This window comes from Pieris napi, chromosome 8 (genome assembly GCF_905475465.1).
Source record: "Pieris napi chromosome 8, ilPieNapi1.2, whole genome shotgun sequence".
NCBI classification, from domain to species: Eukaryota; Metazoa; Arthropoda; class Insecta; order Lepidoptera; family Pieridae; genus Pieris; species Pieris napi.
The window spans coordinates 4,607,185-4,627,803 of record NC_062241.1 but is presented as its reverse complement, the minus strand read 5'-3'; the positions used below and the strand labels follow the sequence as shown (position 1 = coordinate 4,627,803).

The 20,619-nt window shown below is 33.7% G+C and overlaps 1 protein-coding gene across 1 annotated transcript; it reads right to left on the bottom strand.

Annotated features, from left to right (window-relative positions):
• Positions 1 to 11,133: 11,133 nt before the first annotated feature.
• LOC125051665 (alpha-soluble NSF attachment protein) lies at positions 11,134 to 17,703 on the bottom strand. Its single transcript, XM_047652151.1, has 6 exons — positions 17,477 to 17,703; positions 16,436 to 16,632; positions 15,026 to 15,105; positions 14,361 to 14,546; positions 13,573 to 13,746; positions 11,134 to 12,817 (listed from the first exon to the last, which is right to left on the bottom strand). The coding sequence occupies exons 1-6, from the start codon at positions 17,566 to 17,568 to the stop codon at positions 12,668 to 12,670; spliced, it is 879 nt and encodes a 292-aa protein (XP_047508107.1). The 5' UTR covers positions 17,569 to 17,703; the 3' UTR covers positions 11,134 to 12,667.
• Positions 17,704 to 20,619: the final 2,916 nt, after the last annotated feature.

The following is a 20,619-nucleotide window of genomic DNA, read 5'->3' as shown; positions in this document are numbered from 1 at the left end:
AAATGTCACGCGCAGACCTATTTTCAGCGTTAAATTAAAATTATAAATAATGGAGAATGGAGATAGAGTTCCGGGAGTTAGGAGTTTTTTATTGGAAATTTTCTCCTCTTTCAGAATCTTTTCTTGAAATTTCTTAAATATTAATAGTTTATTAAATATTGGCAAAAAACGAAATGCAATTTTTTTTTCATCTTTAATTGTTAATAACTTTTGCAATTTTTTATGTGCTAATACACGCTTTTGGCACATTTTTCTAGACGTCATTCCGGATCCAATGAGCTATCGCACATAATTTTAAGAGCAGTATCTCTATTTTGTACCATTTTCAACTTGTCGACTAGACTATTGCAACTACACATCCTTTTTTGTTATGTGTAATAAAGGTTTTTTTCTTTAATTTCTTCTGGCGTACTACCTATCTTGCAATGTCATCTATTTATGCATCCTTCTAACAATTACCATTTTACTCTTAGCGACTCCACATATTGGTAGCCGTTAAGACTTAGGCATCTCATAATGTCATGACCATGCCAATGCGTTGTCAACTGTACTATACTGAGCACACTAGTCTTTTTGGAGGGTTATCAAGCCTTACCTTCCAAAAGACCCCGGAACTAAACGTCGCTCGATATGTGAACGTCGCGAATTCCATTACAGGCTGAGGCTTTAAGGGGAGGATAATACGACGAAGGGAATAACTCTTTGGGCTAAATTCAAATAAATTAAGTAGTCCCCAGTCTCAGACAACATGTAATAAGGTCTTGATTAGACATCAACCTGTCAAATATTAGCATACCATGAACTTTAAAAAGAAGATCCAGTTGAGATGCTGATGAGTTTAGGTTCCTAAATTCAATCCCATTTTTTTCGTACCATGACCTATAAACTGAAACATATTAGAATCGCAAGACTGCCCGAAATAACGATAATTTTGTTTGAGGTTTCTATGTAAGTTTTGAAATTTAACAGTCAAACTTGCTTCACTCTAGATGTTTCTATATATAATATAAAATTTTCTTTACAGCATAAACATGACAAACTCGCGGAATTGAGAAACATGTTCGCAAAGAAGAATCCCAATGAAATATCTAAATATATGTTTATACCAAATTGAACATCCTGAAGACATCTTTTTCTATCTTGATGGCATCATCCTAACTAAATAAATGTTGTTATTTGAATATTTTCAAATGGCTTTTTATTTAAATATTATCAATTTGAAAAATACCCATATTTAATTAAACATAATAAGGAAAAGTTTAATTATAATAAGTAACTATTATAATTATATTGATATAGCATTATTATTTATTGTAAACTAAGGAACCAGGCGGGGTCTATTTTTGTAGTTTTTACCTATACTATACTATAGACTCCTAAAGAAAGTTTAGGTGTGTATTTCATTATGCTATACATAGTATTTCAATACACGGAATAATCGTTGAAGAAGTCCCAAGAGACTTTGGTAAAATACAAGAACACAACGATGGTTTGAAATAAAATATATTGGGGAATGATGTTTTTGTTATACATGCCTAATTAATTAATTCAATTGTATTAAACAGTTTGCGCAATTGTTTATTGCACTAAAATCTTCAACGAATTAAAGTCGTTGATCTATAGCAAATTATAAACTCGACATCTTCGAAGTCGGTAGAAGGGGATTGCCGTCTTGTTTCTCATGTCCATCGACTTTTTAATAATGTCTTTATAATCACTCTTTCTAAATTCAAAATCCTCATAATATCCGAAATATAAAATATTTTCTTCCTATTTTAGACATAGTACATCTTATTTTTTTTACTTTATGAACTAGTTTTAAATAAATTTATATTATATTCTTATTTCTTAACTATTAGTTGGACATTTCGTTACAAAAAAGTTGAACAAAAAGTAACTTTTTAGAATGGCTTATTCTGTCGTAGTTTGAAGGTGAAACAGTCATATTTTGGTTCAGCCTAGCGGTCATGGTACAAATTTTCATACAAATTGAAGGAACGAAATCTGATTATCGCTAAGGTCACGTGGAAACATAAACGGGCTGATTTTTTCGACGTCATATAAATGCTTCTCAGTTCTCAGTTATAGGCTCGCAATAAGAGCTCATGGTAGGCCCCCGGGTATAGAATGACTTCAGTGCTATCATACGATAGCAACGACTGCTGCAAGCAATCAAATATGATTGATATGCATAAGGTTCAGTGTTGGAGAAAGTACACAGGCTTGGGAAGCTCCAGCATTTATGGGTTTTAAGTCGAAACATGCACCATCAACGACTTTGAATCTCCGATTGACCAAAAATTTGAGCTCCATTTGCCCAATTTTATAGGTAATAAACATCAAAACCGGACGTTTACAGCGATAGAAGTGACATGTGCCATACCGAATCAAATGCTATTTGTATGACTGACCACCAAACCCTCGCTCTTGCACTCTACAGCCAACTCAAGTGTGATGAAAAAACTTGGCTGGTACAAAAAGTATACATTTATAAAAAAGTCAAATCAAAACAGCACACCGTGCTATACAAAATTACACTGTTTCCTTTGTTAAAAATAAAATTGTTTTATAGTGTTTATATACACATTTTATTTCATTAAGAAGTCCTTCAATTATTTTATTTAACTATCCTGATGCACTAACGGCCGTCAGAGATGAAATAAATAATTATAATAATAAACTTTTTTCTTAAGAAACACATGGTTGTGACAAAATTGATCTAACTATAGTACGTCCCCGCACTAGGGAATTAATATTATCATTAAGGTGGGAACTGACCAACGTTACGAGGTGTAATGTAACATGTAATGTAATGTTACACAGCGAGCATTCGTGCAGTCAGTACGTCGTGTTAAGGTCGATTTACATCAAACGAGCGAATGCTCATTCTATCCCCACTACATCAAATTCTTCTAGTGTAAACAGGCGTAGAGCATTCTTTCGTTGTTCTTAGTGCGTTCGCAAAGATTCTATAGAATATTCTAAGAATGCTCGTTCGCTTGATGTAAACGGCGCAAGAGCGCGCGAACAGTTGCTTAGAGCGTTCTAGCGTGTTCGGACGTGCTCGCGCCACTGAGCGGTCTTTTCAAAGCGTTCTTGTGTTCTAGCGATTGTTTACGTATCTTATCGATTAAATTATTATTATTATTTTTATTATTTATTATATTTTTTTTTTATTGATTATTATTATTTTATTATTTTAATTATTCGATTTGTATTATTCATTTATTGCAGCACATACTTCAGATATAGCATTACATATTGTCGATTTAGACATTTTAGTAAAATACATCAGGCTTCCATAGGAATCTTCAGTTGCCAAAAATCGCAAAGTCACTGCTAGTTTGTCATATGCAGGAATCGAGTCTCTAAAATTCGTACTTGATTTTCGAATTTTTTCGATGGTCAGAGATAGTAAATGATCAAAATCCTCCGGCGCCATTCTACAAAAGTTTTGGAATTGTCCACTTTCTTCTTGTTTTCGCATATCCGTCATTGTTTCACCTACATTATCCAGTGTCCTTCGATGCATTAAATTTGTAACCCACCAACGTCTCTTCCTTCTTTTATTTTTGAGTTTTCGAGACAAAATAATAAAGCAGCACTTGCAATAATGATATCGCTGTCAGAGTCAGACATAACGAAGCACTACCAATACTAACCACAGAATTGACACGAATGAGCAAAGAACATTCGATCTAGCTTTTGTTTACACTAAAAGATTAGGAAAGAATGCTCTTGTTCTACCTCTAGCTCTATGTTCGTTTGATGTAAATCGATACCTCTAGCTTTCGTTTACACTAAAAGATTAGGAAAGAATGCTCTTGTTCTAGCTCTAGCTCTATGTTCGTTTGATGTAAATCGACCTTTACGGGAAAACCAGCCAGCAACGAGCCGCTCGTTGCTCGCTTTGAGTGCTCCACCCGGCTGTCGGTTTTTTGGCGAATCCTTTGAGTGTTACGCGGTTCGGTCAGTACGCTCTTTGTCAAAAGTCGTCCCGAGCGCACGCGCGTTGCGAGTAATCACACGTCAATCAATCAATCAATCAAACATGGAGTGGAAAAAAGAAAAATCTCTGTATTTTTCTATAAAATGGAAGAAAAGAGGAAGTGTTGTGGAACCCAGCTTATCTAGAGCAAATAAATTCAACAGTTCTTCAAAATCGATCGGAGACATGCGTACAAAGTTTTTATACTGTCCAGTAATCATTTGGTTTTTCAAAGTTGCTATCAATGACAAACCACCACATACGCCTCTGTTTTTAAATAAGTTTGATCTCCAGTAACGTTTTTTCTTCTTCTTAATTTGTATGAAACAATAATTAAGTAGAATCAAAGATACCAACGCGTCCTAGCTGTCGGCCATCTCGTAAACACTGGCGGCGAAAGCGGAGCACAGACGTTTGACGAGCATGTTACGCCGATTTTAAAACACAGCGTAACATGCTCGATGCGTTACACGCTCGATGCGAATGCTACATTACACATCGTAACTTTGGTCAGTTCCCACCTTTACACGTAATTTAATTATATAAAAATAAGAACCAAATAAATATGTCAATGACAGCTTGTTTGGTAATAATCCAAATTTAGCATAATGGCGTTTCACAAAACAAGTAATTTAAAAAAATATAGTTTCAATACTAAATTTTTTGATACGTAATTTATGTAATCATACATAATTAACTAATAATACGGTTGGATAATAAAAAATTGCTTAAGTTTATTGAATTATGTATAAATATCCATGTCCAACACCAGCCATTTTTTTTAATTAGGTGAAAATGCGCTTACGCAGGCCGGCGCCATGGATGTGGAGCTGGACGCGGGGTTTATGGGTCTGGGTCTACACGGTCACACGCCCTTCAGATGGGCCCTCGGGGTTCGAACCAATACCAGCCATATTACATGACACGATTATTCCACGTTCTTGGGGAGTAAAACGGTCCATGTTTATTTTCAGTGTATTTACATTTGTACAGTGTACACTACACAATTTTCAACAACAGAATGACGGGGGGGGGGGGGCTTTCTGTAAAACGTTACGATGCGGGGTGGGGAATAAATTACGCGTTATTGTTAATATTACTTTCGACTTTCCAGTACTTTACACCACATAATGGTAACTTTTAGGTATAAAGAGTCACTAGGTGGTCACGAAACGTTTTACTACTTGGCTACAGAAAAACGTTACGGCGCGTTACATGGGACGGGGGGGTCAATAATTTGAGTGCCGAAATTGTGATTTAAAAATTTCTTTGACTGGACTACGAAGAATAAAGGTCGAAACAAAGCAAGCGGAGTCGAAGCTAAAAATTATCAAGTGAAATTATGATTTTAATGCTGCAATAATACTTCATCATTTTTATAGTCGTATTAAAAATACTAATTATTTTTTTAATTTTATTGAGTATATTACTACGCAGAACCAAACTATGATGCTGTTAATCCTTATGTTTCGTAAGTTTCCTATTGTTAAATACAATAAGTAGTATATTTTTATATACATACTATTTTTATATACAAATATAGTAACTGTTTACGTGTGTCAGTTTGAGGCCGCCTTGCACATCATGATATTCATAAAAATCAAATGATGTCAAGGTCTGTTATAAAATTAAATACCTATAACGACGTATTAACATTGATATGGATTATTATTTTACTATATATTTAAGAACCAATTAACCTGAATTACCTATAACCTGTTCTCAAAAGAACCAAAAGAAAAGTTAGTGTGCTGTGTTATAAAAGTGAATTTTAATGTCATTCTCGATAAATGAAGTATCCAACACGATTTTTTCACACAGTTCCTAAGATTAGCACACTCAATCAAACAGACAGTCTTCACCATAATATTATACATACTGTATAAAAAACAGTATGTTTTGTTATATTATTATGTTACGAATAAAAAAAATACAGTACTATTAAACGTTTATTTAACTCAAGTTAAAGATTGCGTGTCAAATGTGAGCCTGATAAATTATAAGGGGATACCCATTACCATGTCTCAGTGATGTCTACAGCTACACGCACGTATCCCTCAATCATGAACTTTATGAATGACTTTTATCAGACAGTCACATTGTAATATGACATCTCTCTGAGTATTGTTATTTTGTGTGTTTATGTGTATGTGTTTTCGTATGTAATAAATGTTATGTCTATGTCTCTATACAAACCCTATCCAGTATGTTCTACGGCAAGCCACTTGGCTCGGTATATATAATTACAGAGTGGTTAACGTCTTTGTATTTATAACCTGGATCCTGAGTTTTTTTGCGAAACAATAATTTTGCTAATCAAACTTTGATTTTAATAGTAATGCCCGTTTATAAATGTTTAAATTGAATCTGATTTTTATAAATGATTTTCTGATTGTTATTTAATTTACTGTACAAAAAAATAGCACTTCGATTTATACATAATGTTTCTCATTAATTACTTTTCAGTCCCCGTAATGACAATTCAATATTCAATTAAAGTTCATGGGAAGGTCGAACTAGCTGACGATGTGTCAAGCATTTGGAAATACTTATCTAAAGTAATTAATATGCCAACAAATAATTTTCCGGAAGAAAATGCTTATGTACCCAAAGAAGCCGTAACTAAACTTCTGCGAGACGAGATAAAAAAGAACGGGATTATTCATCTGTTTGGGAATCATGAAAAGACACGAAAAGGAGATCCATATGTTAATAATATTAATGTGTAAAAAATATGTTTATTTAGTACATGTGTTTTCCACCCACGAATTAGGTCATCGTTTAAAATAATGTCATGTAAATCTGTCACAGAATGCTATACAGTTTTAAATGTAAAGGTACGATTCTACCAATACAGCGTGCAGCACATTTGTTACAAACATTTTGTGCAAAACAATAGCAGAACACGTGCTTAGCCGCGTATCGCTTCTGACCCCACCGGTAATGCTGTAACTTCTGCGCGCAAAGTGTTGCACATTTGTTCACTAAATTGAAACATATTATGCTTCTTGCTTTCCCTAATATATTCTTGATCATTCAAAAAATTACTTGGCATAAGGCGTGCACAATTAAATGTGTTCGCTTTGGCAGCGGAAGCAAGATTGAGTTAACGAGTGTGTGTGCGCACACGGTACAAGTAGGGGAGACCGGGTACAAAAGTAACACTTTGTACTTCACACTTGATTTATGGCTAGGTTTTAATATTGTCATTAAATTAATATAACCATATATAAATTCAGATTATGGTCTTTACACTAGCAGCTCGATTTATTTTACTATGGTGTGTTTTATATGAATAACAGAGAGTTAAAAAAAAACGTCAGTTGTTACTTTCGACCACGTAGGCAGGTCGAAAGTAACAGGGTGTGGGTCGAAAGTAACAAGAAGAAGAGGTTGGTAATTAATACAATACTAAATGTTTAATCAACAAGTATTTAAAGTAAAAGTAAAAAGTAAAAGTTCTGCATTCTGCATCCATCCACTAGCATTGCTAGCTCCGGCACAACCAACAGGACCCTCAAGTTTCATGTGGTCTTGGAATTGTTTCAATGGGAATACGAAAAAAGGAGGTATGTGTCCTCCTTGAGCATTAATCGCAACAGCAACAGTTACTAATCTTCCACGTTCTGCTGAGGTTACTGCACCTACTTGTTTAGTTCCTTTTTGAGCAACAATCTTGTTAAGTTTTTGGACAGTGGACCCCTGTCTCATCCATATTCCAGATATCTTTTGGCTCAAATTTGTACCTATCAATTACCTCAGCAAGATTATCAAAAAATTTGCTTACATTATGTTCGTTGAAACTCTGAGATCTCAAAAGGAGGCTCGGGTGCCGTTTTAAAAACCCGTCAACCATTCATTACCAGCCATTTGACTATCGTGCCACCTTTCAGAAAAAAAATTATCCGCCACTCTTCTATAAACTTATGTTTCGGTAGTTCCTCGTGTAGTTGTTCTTATGCGTTGTCGCGGCATTCTGTTGGAGTAAAAGTAATTAAATCATTACGGGGACAAAAGTTACATGTTACTTGTGTACCCATAGAACTATGTTACTTTTGTACCCTTCCTCATTTTTGTTGAAACATGAAATATAACCTAAAAACGTAACGTGCTAAACAAAAACAAATTTAAACAATCAATCTAATCAAAAATAGATATGCAAACTTTCAGATTACTACCATCCTTTTCGACTATGTAAACATTAAATAACAAAATATCGAAAAACTTACTTTTGGTTTGTAAAACCACGTAGTATCCTCTCACACAACCTAACAGTGCTTGAAGTACGCGGCGACTAACTACAAGTGAGGAGGGCGCTCTCAGCTATCGCCTGACGGCGGCGAAGCTGTGTTCGACCATTGGATGAATCTAGAGAGCATTTGTTACTTTCGACCCGCCGTTACTTTTGTACCCGGTCTCCCCTAGTGGACTTATGTCGACGCACAGTTGTGTGTTGTGCTGAACGATCTACAACACCGCACAATTCAACACACTGATGGAATCGTACCTTAAGGGTTGTAGAAACGGGGTTTAGACAAAATCACTGCGACAGGCATGACCCACTAACGCCAAATACGTCACGCCTGTCGCAAAGGGATTTGTCTCAAGCCCCTTAAAAGGGGATCAAACTTATTCATATCTCTTCATAACTTTCCTCTTGTATTGCATGTAAACTTTTAACGCCAAACAATTTATATGAAATAGTCACGGACATAGCGTGAGCTCATATCATTCTTATGGAGTACCGTTCACACCTCTGAGAGCAATATCCTAGTACCAGCTCCTTCCATTTGACCATATTCAACGAAGAGCGGTTCGAATCGTTGATGACCAATTCCGCTCCAAGCGGCTTAATCCCTTGACGTTGCCTGGAGATGTGGGGCCCCTCTGCATCTTTTACCGCATTTACCACGGACATTGTTCAGAGGAGTTGTTCGAATTAATACCTTCTGCTGAGTTTCATCATCGGACGTCGAGGACGAAATTGTATTGTATCACCTCGATATCTGACGTTTCACAACTGATATTTAGGGCAGTTTATGAAGAGCACCACATCTATGAGGAACCAGCTGCCCACTGAAGTATTTCCGAACCAAGACCTTAGGGTCCTTTATGAAAAGGGCGAACCAATTCTTAAAAGGCCGGCAACGCACTCGCGAGCCCTCTGGGGTTGAAAGTGTTCATGGGTGGTATCATTTAACATCAGATGAGCCTCCTGCTCGTTTACCCAATATTCTATAAAATAAAATTGAAATTTATTTGACGGTAGTCACATACAGATTTTGTCTCAAGCCCCTAATTTTTTGTCTAAATATAAGGTAGTGTAGGGAGTACAAAAAATATTTGGTTTATTTTAATAACTTTTAATTCATTAAACACATGACTGTGCGAATACAGTATAGATTAGGTCATAGAGTACAATTTTAGGTGAATCAATGTTTCAATCAATAAAACTGTTTTTTTGTGAAACTCGCGTCAATAAAAGACGATCTATAATTATTCATTATTGGATCATTATTAACAATAATTAATACTTCTAAAGAATATCTAGTAGTAACTTAAATTATCGGCAACTGTAACAATACTAAGCTTTCTTAAAAAGCATAATTTTACAAAATATCTAAAGCTAATCGTCCATATGATATTTACATATTCAATAACAAAATTTTACAAAGACGTACTTTTTTATAAATGATACAACTTATTAACTATAGATGGCGGGGTCCCAATGTGAAATGAAGCCAAAAGTAATTATAGTAGTAAGTATAATTATTAGTCCAACTATATATTTTCTAATATTGCTAGGGTCCAAATTGTGGGATTTCTTTGATGTTTTATAGTTGTTTATTAGATAGGTATTTAGGTGTATGATGACATAAGTATCATAAACTGAGCTACCTATAAAATATGAATTAATAAAATGGTACGTCACTAACCAATGCAAATAGAAAAAAAAACAAAACAAAATGAATAGAAAAATCACATATACAAAATCCTGTTCTCAAGTTAAAACAACAGAGGTGATAAACGTTTTTTTAAACACATTTCACACGAATTGACCGAGTCCCATGCTAAGCTGGTGAAGCTTGTGTTATGGGTACTAGATAACGGATATACATACATATTATAGATAGATAGACATATAAATACATATTTAAACACCCAAAACCTAAGCACAACACCAAATGCTCATCACATCGATGTTCGTCTCAGCCGGGGATCGAACCCGGGACCCATGGATTCGCAGTCAGGGGTACTTACCACTAGACCAATGATTCGTCAAATAATAAATGGATGTCTACAATAATACTTTATAGGAAATGACTATGTATATCTAAATCAAAGACGGTTGTTCACTGTCACACATAATATTATAAATGCATCTGTTTTTGATAAGCTGATAAAAACTATAATCTAATGATTCCGTATTCGATGAAGCTGAAAATTTATTTAACAACAGCCAAAAAACTCTTTGTAACATGGAACAGCGCGTTTAAACAAAAACAGTCAATCGTAATATTAATTGTATGGAAATTCACGCGACCTTTTTACCTACAAATTCGATTTGCGTTAATTGGTTATCAGTTATGACTATAGCAAAATAATTTTGCAAGTGCGGATGGAACAAGGCTGCCATAACTTTAACTTATTTATTAAACTTCTTTATACGGAAAAAAATAAACTTTTACTGTGTAATCCCCGCCTCCTAAAGCGAATTTTGGACCTTTATAGGAGCAGTTAAGCAAATAAGATTTGCATGCTAATTTAAAAATTATTGGAACCTTATGTACTTTAATAACATACTGAATATTTATGGGGAAATATCGTTACCATCATACAGAGTTAAATTAGGAAAATCAAGGCATAAACTATGAGGTTTACGTCATACAATTACATTTTTTGTTTTATTTTATTAAACACACAAGAATAATTGTAAAAAACAATTATTCATAACGTAAGTATACAAATAAATAACAAAATAAACAATTAAGCTACTTTAATCTTAAATTTAAAGCTTACCGATTGTTATAGAAACTAGATTACCATATATATCTTTTCACGTTGTAGTTAAATATAGCAATGGATGCAGATCTTACCAATATTGAGATATATGATAAACAATAAAATAATAAAAACAACAAAAATAAACAAAAATACGTTTATTAATAACGAATTTTTATAAAATATAATATTTACAACAACATAATCACAAATGAGAATAGGCCGCAAAATAAAATCCGGGCCAATAATTTAGTACACATTTATACCTAATGGAATATATTTCGTGTAATTAAGTGTTCGCAGTGCATCCCATATGATTTCTTTAGAAAAAACTCGGCTTATATTCTATAAATATTTTACTAAAACTTGAAAACATAACTTGTACAATAACCCCATAAAAATCAGTCTGATTACACCGATTCGATTATTCATAGACACTGATTTCACTTCCAAAATAGTATCATAGCGTCAAATTGTGTTAACGCTTTGGCGAATCTGGGTATATTTAAATCAGTGTAAAGACTGATTTCGTTTATAAGATAGCATTGCTAGCCAAAAACAGTGACACCGGATATATTAATGTCGTAAATTCTAGCAAATAAACCATGTTTTAAGGATAGGTCACATTTAAATGCTAAGTCCACCGTATAGACTTGTATTTGTCTACGCCTTTGAGATGTTATTAAAATGGAAACCATGACAATAACATCAACACCACAATCAGGCAACATTTTTGACCAGCAGTGTTATTGTGTCGGTCTAGTAATACAATGAATAGGCATGAATATATTAATGCCCCGACGCTTTAAGAATATATAAATAATTTAGGCTATCAATTTCAAAGAGCTTATTTGCAAATTGCAAAATGCAGTCCGACGCAACATAAAAGTCAATTGTTGTCAACATATTAAGTTTACAATTGTTATAAGATTAAATAATATATTTAGTATGGTTTGAGAACAGAGTGGAGGAGGACCTAATGCAGGTGAAAGCCAGCACTTGGCGGGAAGCTGGAAGTTTCTCGTTTCGGAGACCAGGACACTTTTGGGTCACAGAGCCAGCGCAATGATTGAGTGAGAACAATCATTTAAAACGATTCCAAAACGTACTTGGATGAAATAAATTGCCATGGGAAGATATTTTTAAAATACAGTGGATTTCGTTTATAACAAAGATGAGGGTACTACTCTAATTTAATTGTTATATCTGGACGTCGTTACAAGCATAAAGACATTCTAAGTAGAGACAGTTCCTACTTAAAATATCACTTTGTAACTGAACCATAAATTTAACTCGGTAACATACACGCTTGCTGACCATCTGTGTGACGGAAAAAGATAAGTGTGTGTGTGTCTTTGGCGACCGACTCAGGCCGCATTATCTGCATGGGTTTTAGAATTTGTTACATATGATTCATTTAAAAAAATTATATTGAAGTTGTTATTACATAGATATGAATTTTCTACTAAAGTATGCTTTAAATTCAAAGGAGTTAAATTAAACGCCGCTATAGCTAACTGGTCGCTACGACCAAGGTCCTAATAAATGAAATCCACTGTATATATAATATCGTATCTAATTAAGTAATAGTATCTAATTTTCACATAGGGCTAATAAATTAGTGATACAATATAAATAAACTACCTACTAAACGCCGGGGCTGTTCAGTTTCACTATTCAACGGAGGTCAGGGTTGTCGTTAATCTGTTTCTTGATGCGAACGAGTATAGTTGTGTACCATTGGTCGAGTCGGGATATGCTGTCGTAGGTTTTCACAGCTTCGGTGAACGCATCCATGTTCTGCTCTTCCAGGTGTTCAATCAATTCCTGAAAAAAAAAAACGGACATGTTGCAGCAGTTTCATTTTAAGTTCTAATTTCGATTTGTGGCAATGGTTTGGGACGTATAAATACAAAAACAAACTAAACATTGAATTTTATTTCATATTTTGATTGCTCAGTTTTATTGAAAAAAAATATTTATACATTATAATATGATGCCATTCCTGTCATATTCCGAGGGACTTAAATGAATGCAATGATTAATCTCAAGAGCATCTATATTTTTAAAGCTTTAATTAATGTTAATGTGAATTACCTAACACCCTAATTTAATTATATTAATTGTAATTAAAGAACACGTTAATTTTGTAATAAAAAAATATATTATGTAATTATATAACAACTAAATATTAGTACTAAGCAAAGTTTAAAATCACAAAATAATCTCAAGTTAAAATCTCGACTTGAGCGCTGACAAACAATTTCAAACTTCATACAGAAAAATGATTTCACAGCTATAGAAACTAGATTTAAGTTTGAATAACGTTCTAGAAGCTCTGACCTAACATATCAAAGCATAAAAATCTTTAAAATATAATATTATTAGTTAACACAAAAGATTAGAACGTGTAGGTACTTTGGACTTTTAAAATCTACTGAGGTTAGGTTAGTAACAAGTCCGTTCCGCACGAAGTCTCGAAATAAAAGTGAGTCAACGCCGGTGTTGCCACGCTTTATATAGGTTTCTGCTACAAGATGGCGTTAGTCCGCTAACAATACAATATTTTTTTTTATTTTTACCTTAATTAGCTTGCATTCCCGGGTATCGGCAAAGGCAGGGTAAAGCCCACAATACTTCTCGACGGCGTGCTGAGCGTTCAATATGTCCACACAGAGATGGCACAGAGCAGCACGGAACATGTATTCCTTGGCGCTGTATTTCAACAAGCTGTTGTCTAGGGATGATTTTGCTATCTGGAATTATAATTTTAACGTTTTAATTTAAAACCTTTAGATATTTTTAGCTTATTATTTTATGATAAACTTTATGTAAAAAAATCTGAAACGGTCCAAACTTAAATATATTGTTTCACTATTATAAAAATGTGCTCAATCAATTAATTTTCAAAACATTTTATGTTATTACAAAATATTTGATGCATAATATTTAGATTCAAAGACAAGTTTAAGAGTCATTTTGTGAAAACTCTATGACCATTACACGTGAGTGTTACATCACCAAATTTCTAAATTGTGGATCAATCTTTAGGCTTTATATCTTCAACTATAAGAAAACTAGTGGACCCCACAGACGTTGTCCTGCATGATATTTCAAGCTATTAGGATATTAAAGTATGAAAGTACCGACTGCAGCGCCACCTGCCGGGCTGATTTGTGAATCTAAACCATTCCCAGATCCCCTTGAACACACACAAAAAATTTCATCAAAATCGGTCCAGTCGTTTGAGAGAAGTTCAGTGACATACACACTCACAGAAGAATTATATATATAAAGATAATAAATAATCCTACCTGAAGCTATTACCAATATAGCAAAGACACAAATATTTCCCATTATTCATACTAACCTGTTCATAAATCTGTATGGCCTTGTCATAGTGTTCAAGCTGAGCTGCATACTGAGCCAATTTCAGCATACACTTGTTAGCTGACGACGTGGATTCCTCACCACGGAAGTAGTCAGCTGCTTGCTCGTAATGCTGCATCGCACGACCAAGGTCTACACACTCGGTCTCGTAAAGTTCCGCTATGTTCTGGAAAATAAATGACAAAGATGGAAAATTTGAATGGTATCACATGTCATCTGCAGATGACTAAACTTGGACGGTAAAGTCTAGTACAGTTAGTATTTCGTTCTGAATATTATAATGAGGTATTTTAAAGTAATACATTTACGTTCTATTGCTACAAACAACCCAAGCATTTTTATCTAATTCCAGAGATTTCTGTATCTATTTCGTCGCCTGACAAATTCTGTCTACTTTCTGGTGGCAATCCGGATTCTTCAAGATGTTATCCTTCACCGTACGAGCGAGTGTTAAATGTGAAAGATAAAAAACCAGTTAAGTCTACAGCTGAGGCTTCGAACCTGCTACCTCAGGGATGGGAGTCTCACCCTAGAGCCACTATTGCTCTCTACTGCACCATCTGCCGTTAAAAGTAATGTTCTTGTTTTCCTTATAGGGAAAAGCGATAATTTTACCAAAATTAAATAACTATTATAAATACATACTTGATGTTGTTTAGCGGCTACAGTAAAGCGTCCCATATCAGTGTAAATCTCAATAGCTTTAAGAAGGCAAGATACCGCTTCTGCAACAAAATGAAAGACCACCTTTAATAATCTTCTTGTTTCTCCGGGTCATTAATTGCCTTGCCTTGTCAAGGAATGCCTACGGTATAATAAATAATGTTTATTTACTCGGGATGGCATATACCATAATGGTAAAGATTGTACTTTGATAACGCAAACCTATTACTCATGGAAAGTGATCGCGTAATCAGTGACATTCAAGTAATACAACTAATTAGAATTATTTTAACATATTGGAATATTAAACGAAAAGTTTTAGTAAACAATTTTTTTACTAGAACTTTAAATTAATTATTAATAATTTAATTAAAATCTAGCACTATTTCTGCCTTTAAGACTTTTTATCTAAATAAATATGTTGCTTTTATTATTTTCTATTACTATTTTACTATTATAAATTAGTAATCAAAAATTATGTTCTAACAATTTTATAAACATTCCCCCCGCCCCGGTCCTAAACATTGTAAAACTACTATAATGTATATACTATATACATATATGTAATTGCCGAAAACCTATGTCTATACACATTCCAAATACATACAGCTTGAAAATCTTTAAAAGCAAGTGTAAGCACTAAAAATGCAACCATAAAAGGACACTATGCTGTATTAACAGCTTAAACCCACAATGCAGTTGCTAGCATATTAAAATGATTATAATCAGTGGTCTTAAGTAATATTTCAATTTGTGTATAGTTGGTTGGTGAGTACTCTGTTATAATTGCCGAACTACAGCCTAAATGTTGAAGTCCTGGAATTGATTTTCACCAATAAAAATATTGTAGGTTAGTAGATGTAGAAGGTTAAAAATACAATGAAGTAGATGCACTAATGAATCTATACCATGCATTTGTTGAGTTGTGATACTTTCAAAGAGTCAACTAGTTGATTGAAGTTCCATTTTATAAACATTTTTATATACCTATTTTATCTATCCCAAAAATATAACTTTACCTGTATGAAATTTTAACTGTGGATACTAATTATTAACAAGATTTTGTAAATATTTGACACAAGGGTAACTTATATATTTTTAGGTATTGATAATATAATAGGTACAAGATTGTCATTCATCATTAGTAAAAAAGATGTAATGTTTAGTATATAGTATATATATGTCATTAAGAAACTGTTGTCCACAATTTTTGAAAGGATATTAATATTGTACATCAGTCTTAAATATTGACTTAAATTAATTCTTCTTTTCTCCTCTAAGTCAAAACTATTTCTTGCTTATTTAATGTTTAAACTATAACCTTGGTAGACATTTAAAACTACAATTCTATAAAGAAATACTTTTTCATTTATGTAATAATAATCTACTTACCATTAGGATCACATTTCTTATAACAATTAGAAGCATCTACAAAGTTTGTTGCAGCATCATGGCGGACACCAGCTTTAAGGTGAAGCTGGGCAGCACTGCAGAACGCCTGCCCAGCTTGAGCCCACTTCTTAGCCATCTTGAACAAATTTGCTGCTCTGAGGTAGCAATCTACAGCTTCTTCAACTTTCGATGAGCCCCTAAATTTAAGATAATTAATTTTATGCTAATGGGTTAAAGCTGAGAGCTTACTAATTAATTTTTAAAGTTTATAATTTTCATTTTTTATATTATTAATTAATTAGTACTGATATAAGTTCAGCTTGGTATTGAAACTAGTTTAAGAGATACATTGTATTATTCAAAGGCTTTCTGTAGCCTGTATAGAAACTCACAAGATATTTGTATAAAATGAAAATGTTGCTACAATTAACAGATTATTATACCTTGCAGTGCTGAACATGCACAGAATCTTTTTTGTTTGGATATTATATTGGAAAAGACCTATTTGGCCTATCTTAATGGTAATTTTTTATATATCTACTTACAAAAAAAAGGTAGATTTTAAGTAATAGAACCTATATATAGCTTTAATTTTTACTTTGTAACTAATAACGCCACAATTGACACTGGTGGATCATTATTTACACAAAACCCCATTTTCAAATTTATTAGTATTGAAGTGATGGAGTCAGGTTTCCTTTAGGAAATTCATTAGTGATAAATTTCTACTGACATAAATGACTAAAATGCAACCTAGATCCTTGATCTTTACCACAGCTATGAGTTCAAATGTAAATCATTTGAAATTAGTTTTCATTAAATACAAGGACATTTCTGTTTACGTCTCAGCTTAAATTTTGCTAAGATAACGATCGATTAAAATTTGTGTTTCCGAATTAGTACAAAAAGACATTTTCCTTATAAAAATCAAGATATTTAGATGACTTTAATATTCTTGTCTAATAATTAAATGTATCTATGTAAGTAAAAGAATTGGTACATTGGAAATTTAGGAAAATAAAGGAAAGTCATTGTCCTCACCCGAATAAGGATCCAAGAAAAGATTTGGATGTACTAAGCTTCTTTTCTGCCTCCGCTATCAGTTGCATTGCTTTTTGTTCATTATCTGCCATTTTCGTGGCGAATTTATCCAACTATTTTAGCAAAGGATTTCAACCAAAAGTGCAAAATTAATAATTTATTGACAAAAATGTCGTCACTCCTAACGATTCACTTCGTCGCTGTCATCGATTAATTGTTGTTGCCAACCACAAATAAAGATATAGACTTTCGTTTAGAAACAAGATGAAATATGATTAATTCATAACATATGGCTAAAATATCATATTATTGTTAAAACTAAGTTTATTTGCGACTATACTCTTTTATGATACATAAATATGTATAATAAAATAGGCAACCGTATTTTCTAATGCTATATTTCTAAATATTTTTATTATTCATTTAAGTTTCGGACAGACCAAGTTATCAAACCTAAGTAACTCAAAAGTCAAAACATTATAGTCGAAAGGGTAGATATTCAAAATTTTAAACCATGAAGTGATTTATTTACTTTAATAGTTTGTTGAATCGTCGATGGTATCCGTCATGTGACGTTATAATTTGAAAAAGTAATTTTTATTAATTTAATAAATGATAATAAATTAATTGATTAGCAGTAAAAATAAAAACTGATTTTTAAATTCACTGGTCACACGTTGACGGGGTTTGCCTACGTATAATTCTTAGTCGTTCATGAATCATGTAAGAAATAATAAGCCGTAGCCTCTACCTGATAAAAAATCGGTTGTCTGTAAAGTTGGTTTACTGACGATAGCTGAACGTGACAACGTTATAAGAAAATACTGATGGTTGCATTTTTCAAAAGAAAATTTTAATTTTATTTGTTTAATAGATATTTTGAATGGATATAGAGGAGGTAAATGGAAATCACAGTTGAATTGATCAAGTCACATTTATTTGTACGCATTATATATACAATTATGTCAATTTTTTAACGAACGAACGCTCGATTGTGGCTCTCTGTCGCTCGATCCGCGCTCTTGCTTGCACTTCAAGCCATAACGCCGGCTCCACATGTGGGTCCCAACGCTCGTACCAACGTTGGACTGCAAACTCGGTGAGGCGTACACACGTTGGCTAATAAACTAGTTCTGTTCCGTCAGGGCCAATGTGAAGATGTCCGATACAGAAATCGAAACTGCTCTGAGCGCGTTTATAGTAATGATGAGTGCACATTTATATTTGTTACTGAGAAAAAACAAAGTAACTGTATTTAATTTATCATAAATCGGAGAAAGAAAGCTATCCATGAGCTCATAAGCGAACCAATTTGGTTTAAAAATATCATCTGTTGATGATCCAGATCGAGTAGAGTCACTAATTTTCTTTCTGTAAAGGCGATATGTGCTCATTAACGATTCTCGCTTTTTTTTTTAATCTTCAATTGAGAAATTCATTCCCTTATTTTGTTGAATGGTGCGCCATGCATCAGCTATTAAATTTTTATTTTTATGATCCTTTCGAGTTGCGTCCCATATTATTGGATGTGCTTGATAAAGTTCAATAAATTCTATTACTTTTTCATTTGTCCATGCCGGTGGCGATTTTGTGGATGAGGAAGCCATTCTCGCTCGACGTGCGCACTCGCTGCGTGTTGTAACAGAACTGAGCAAAGCGCCAACGTGTGGACAGATCGCGAGCGTTGGCGCAGATTCCTTTGATGAAACCGACACGAGCCGGCCAACTACCAACACTCGCCCCAACGTTGGGACCAATGCCATTTTCTAGATCCACACGTTGGACGAATAGCGTTGGGGCGAATATTGGGGCCAACGTGTGGAGCCGGCCTAAATGGAACGCCGCAGAGTAACGCCGCATGCGTCAAGAGCGAGGTAACTCCGCATGAGTCATGTTTTTTCGTGCGTGCAGCCAGCTTCATCGAATTATAAAACGTTGTCACGTCAAAATACTTAGCAACACGCATAACCTCAGTAGTTATTAGTATACCAATTAAATTGGCATGTTGAATGAATGATCACATCACTTATTTCTATGACAGTGGGTGACGCCCGTCGTAAACGCACCTTTGTCTAGGCCATTGACCATAGTTTAATAAACGTCATATTCAATAATTAAACCACTTTCATGTTGGCCTCTAGTTCAGTTTTAGTTTGATAATTTTTGTATATATTTTTTATTTACAAAAAAAATGTTTTTGAATATAATTAACGAAGCATATTTGATTTAGAATATAAATTATCTCCAATTGACATACAGTGAATTCCAATATATCTGTTATAATTAATACAATATACCTCACGATTCATAGTTTAGGACAAATTCCATTAATAACTGTAGGTAGGTAATTACTCCCCACTATTGTATTAATAAAACAACAATCAACTTTGAGTAGTTTTTATTATATTTTATACACAATAAACCGTTGCTAATTACAATTCAACAACACACGTATAATATTGTAAGCGTTATTATATTGTTTTCTATTCCAACATATCAAATAATGCTACAAGGAGATTGCATACAATTCTAACAAAAATATATTATGTATTTAAGGAGTGCCAACATAAATTAAGTAATCGTATCGTTTGGTTCTGTTAGTGATCCTCCGTCAATATCTTAAGGTATCTACTAATTCCCTTCAATTACTGTTGTTTATTAATACCAATTTTTAAGTTCAGCCCTGCGATTCTGTAACTCACTTTTCGAACTCACACAGCGGTTTTCGCATCGGCGGTCGCTCTCAAATCAGTCGTGAAGCAGTCTTTTTATGATTTGTCATTCTAAAAGGGTGGGAGCTTGTAGTTTATTGTTTATCAGAATGCCAAATCATAAAAAGACTGCTTCACGACTGATTTGAGAGCGACCGCCGATGCGAAAACCGCTGTGTGAGTTACAGAATCGCAGGGCAGTTTCGCCTTTAGAATGAATGCTTATAATATTGACAATTTTTACCAGCTATATCTAGTTGTCTCCGAAGCTAAATTAAAGAATAACACGTAAATATTAAAGAAAATAAATGATATATCTTAGAAGTTATTATAGGATATGAATAAGTATACGAGTTTAAGTATTGTCATCTGAGTAGGGGTTAACAATTTTGTCCTAAAAAAGACACAAAAAATAAGGTAAAAAAAATAAAA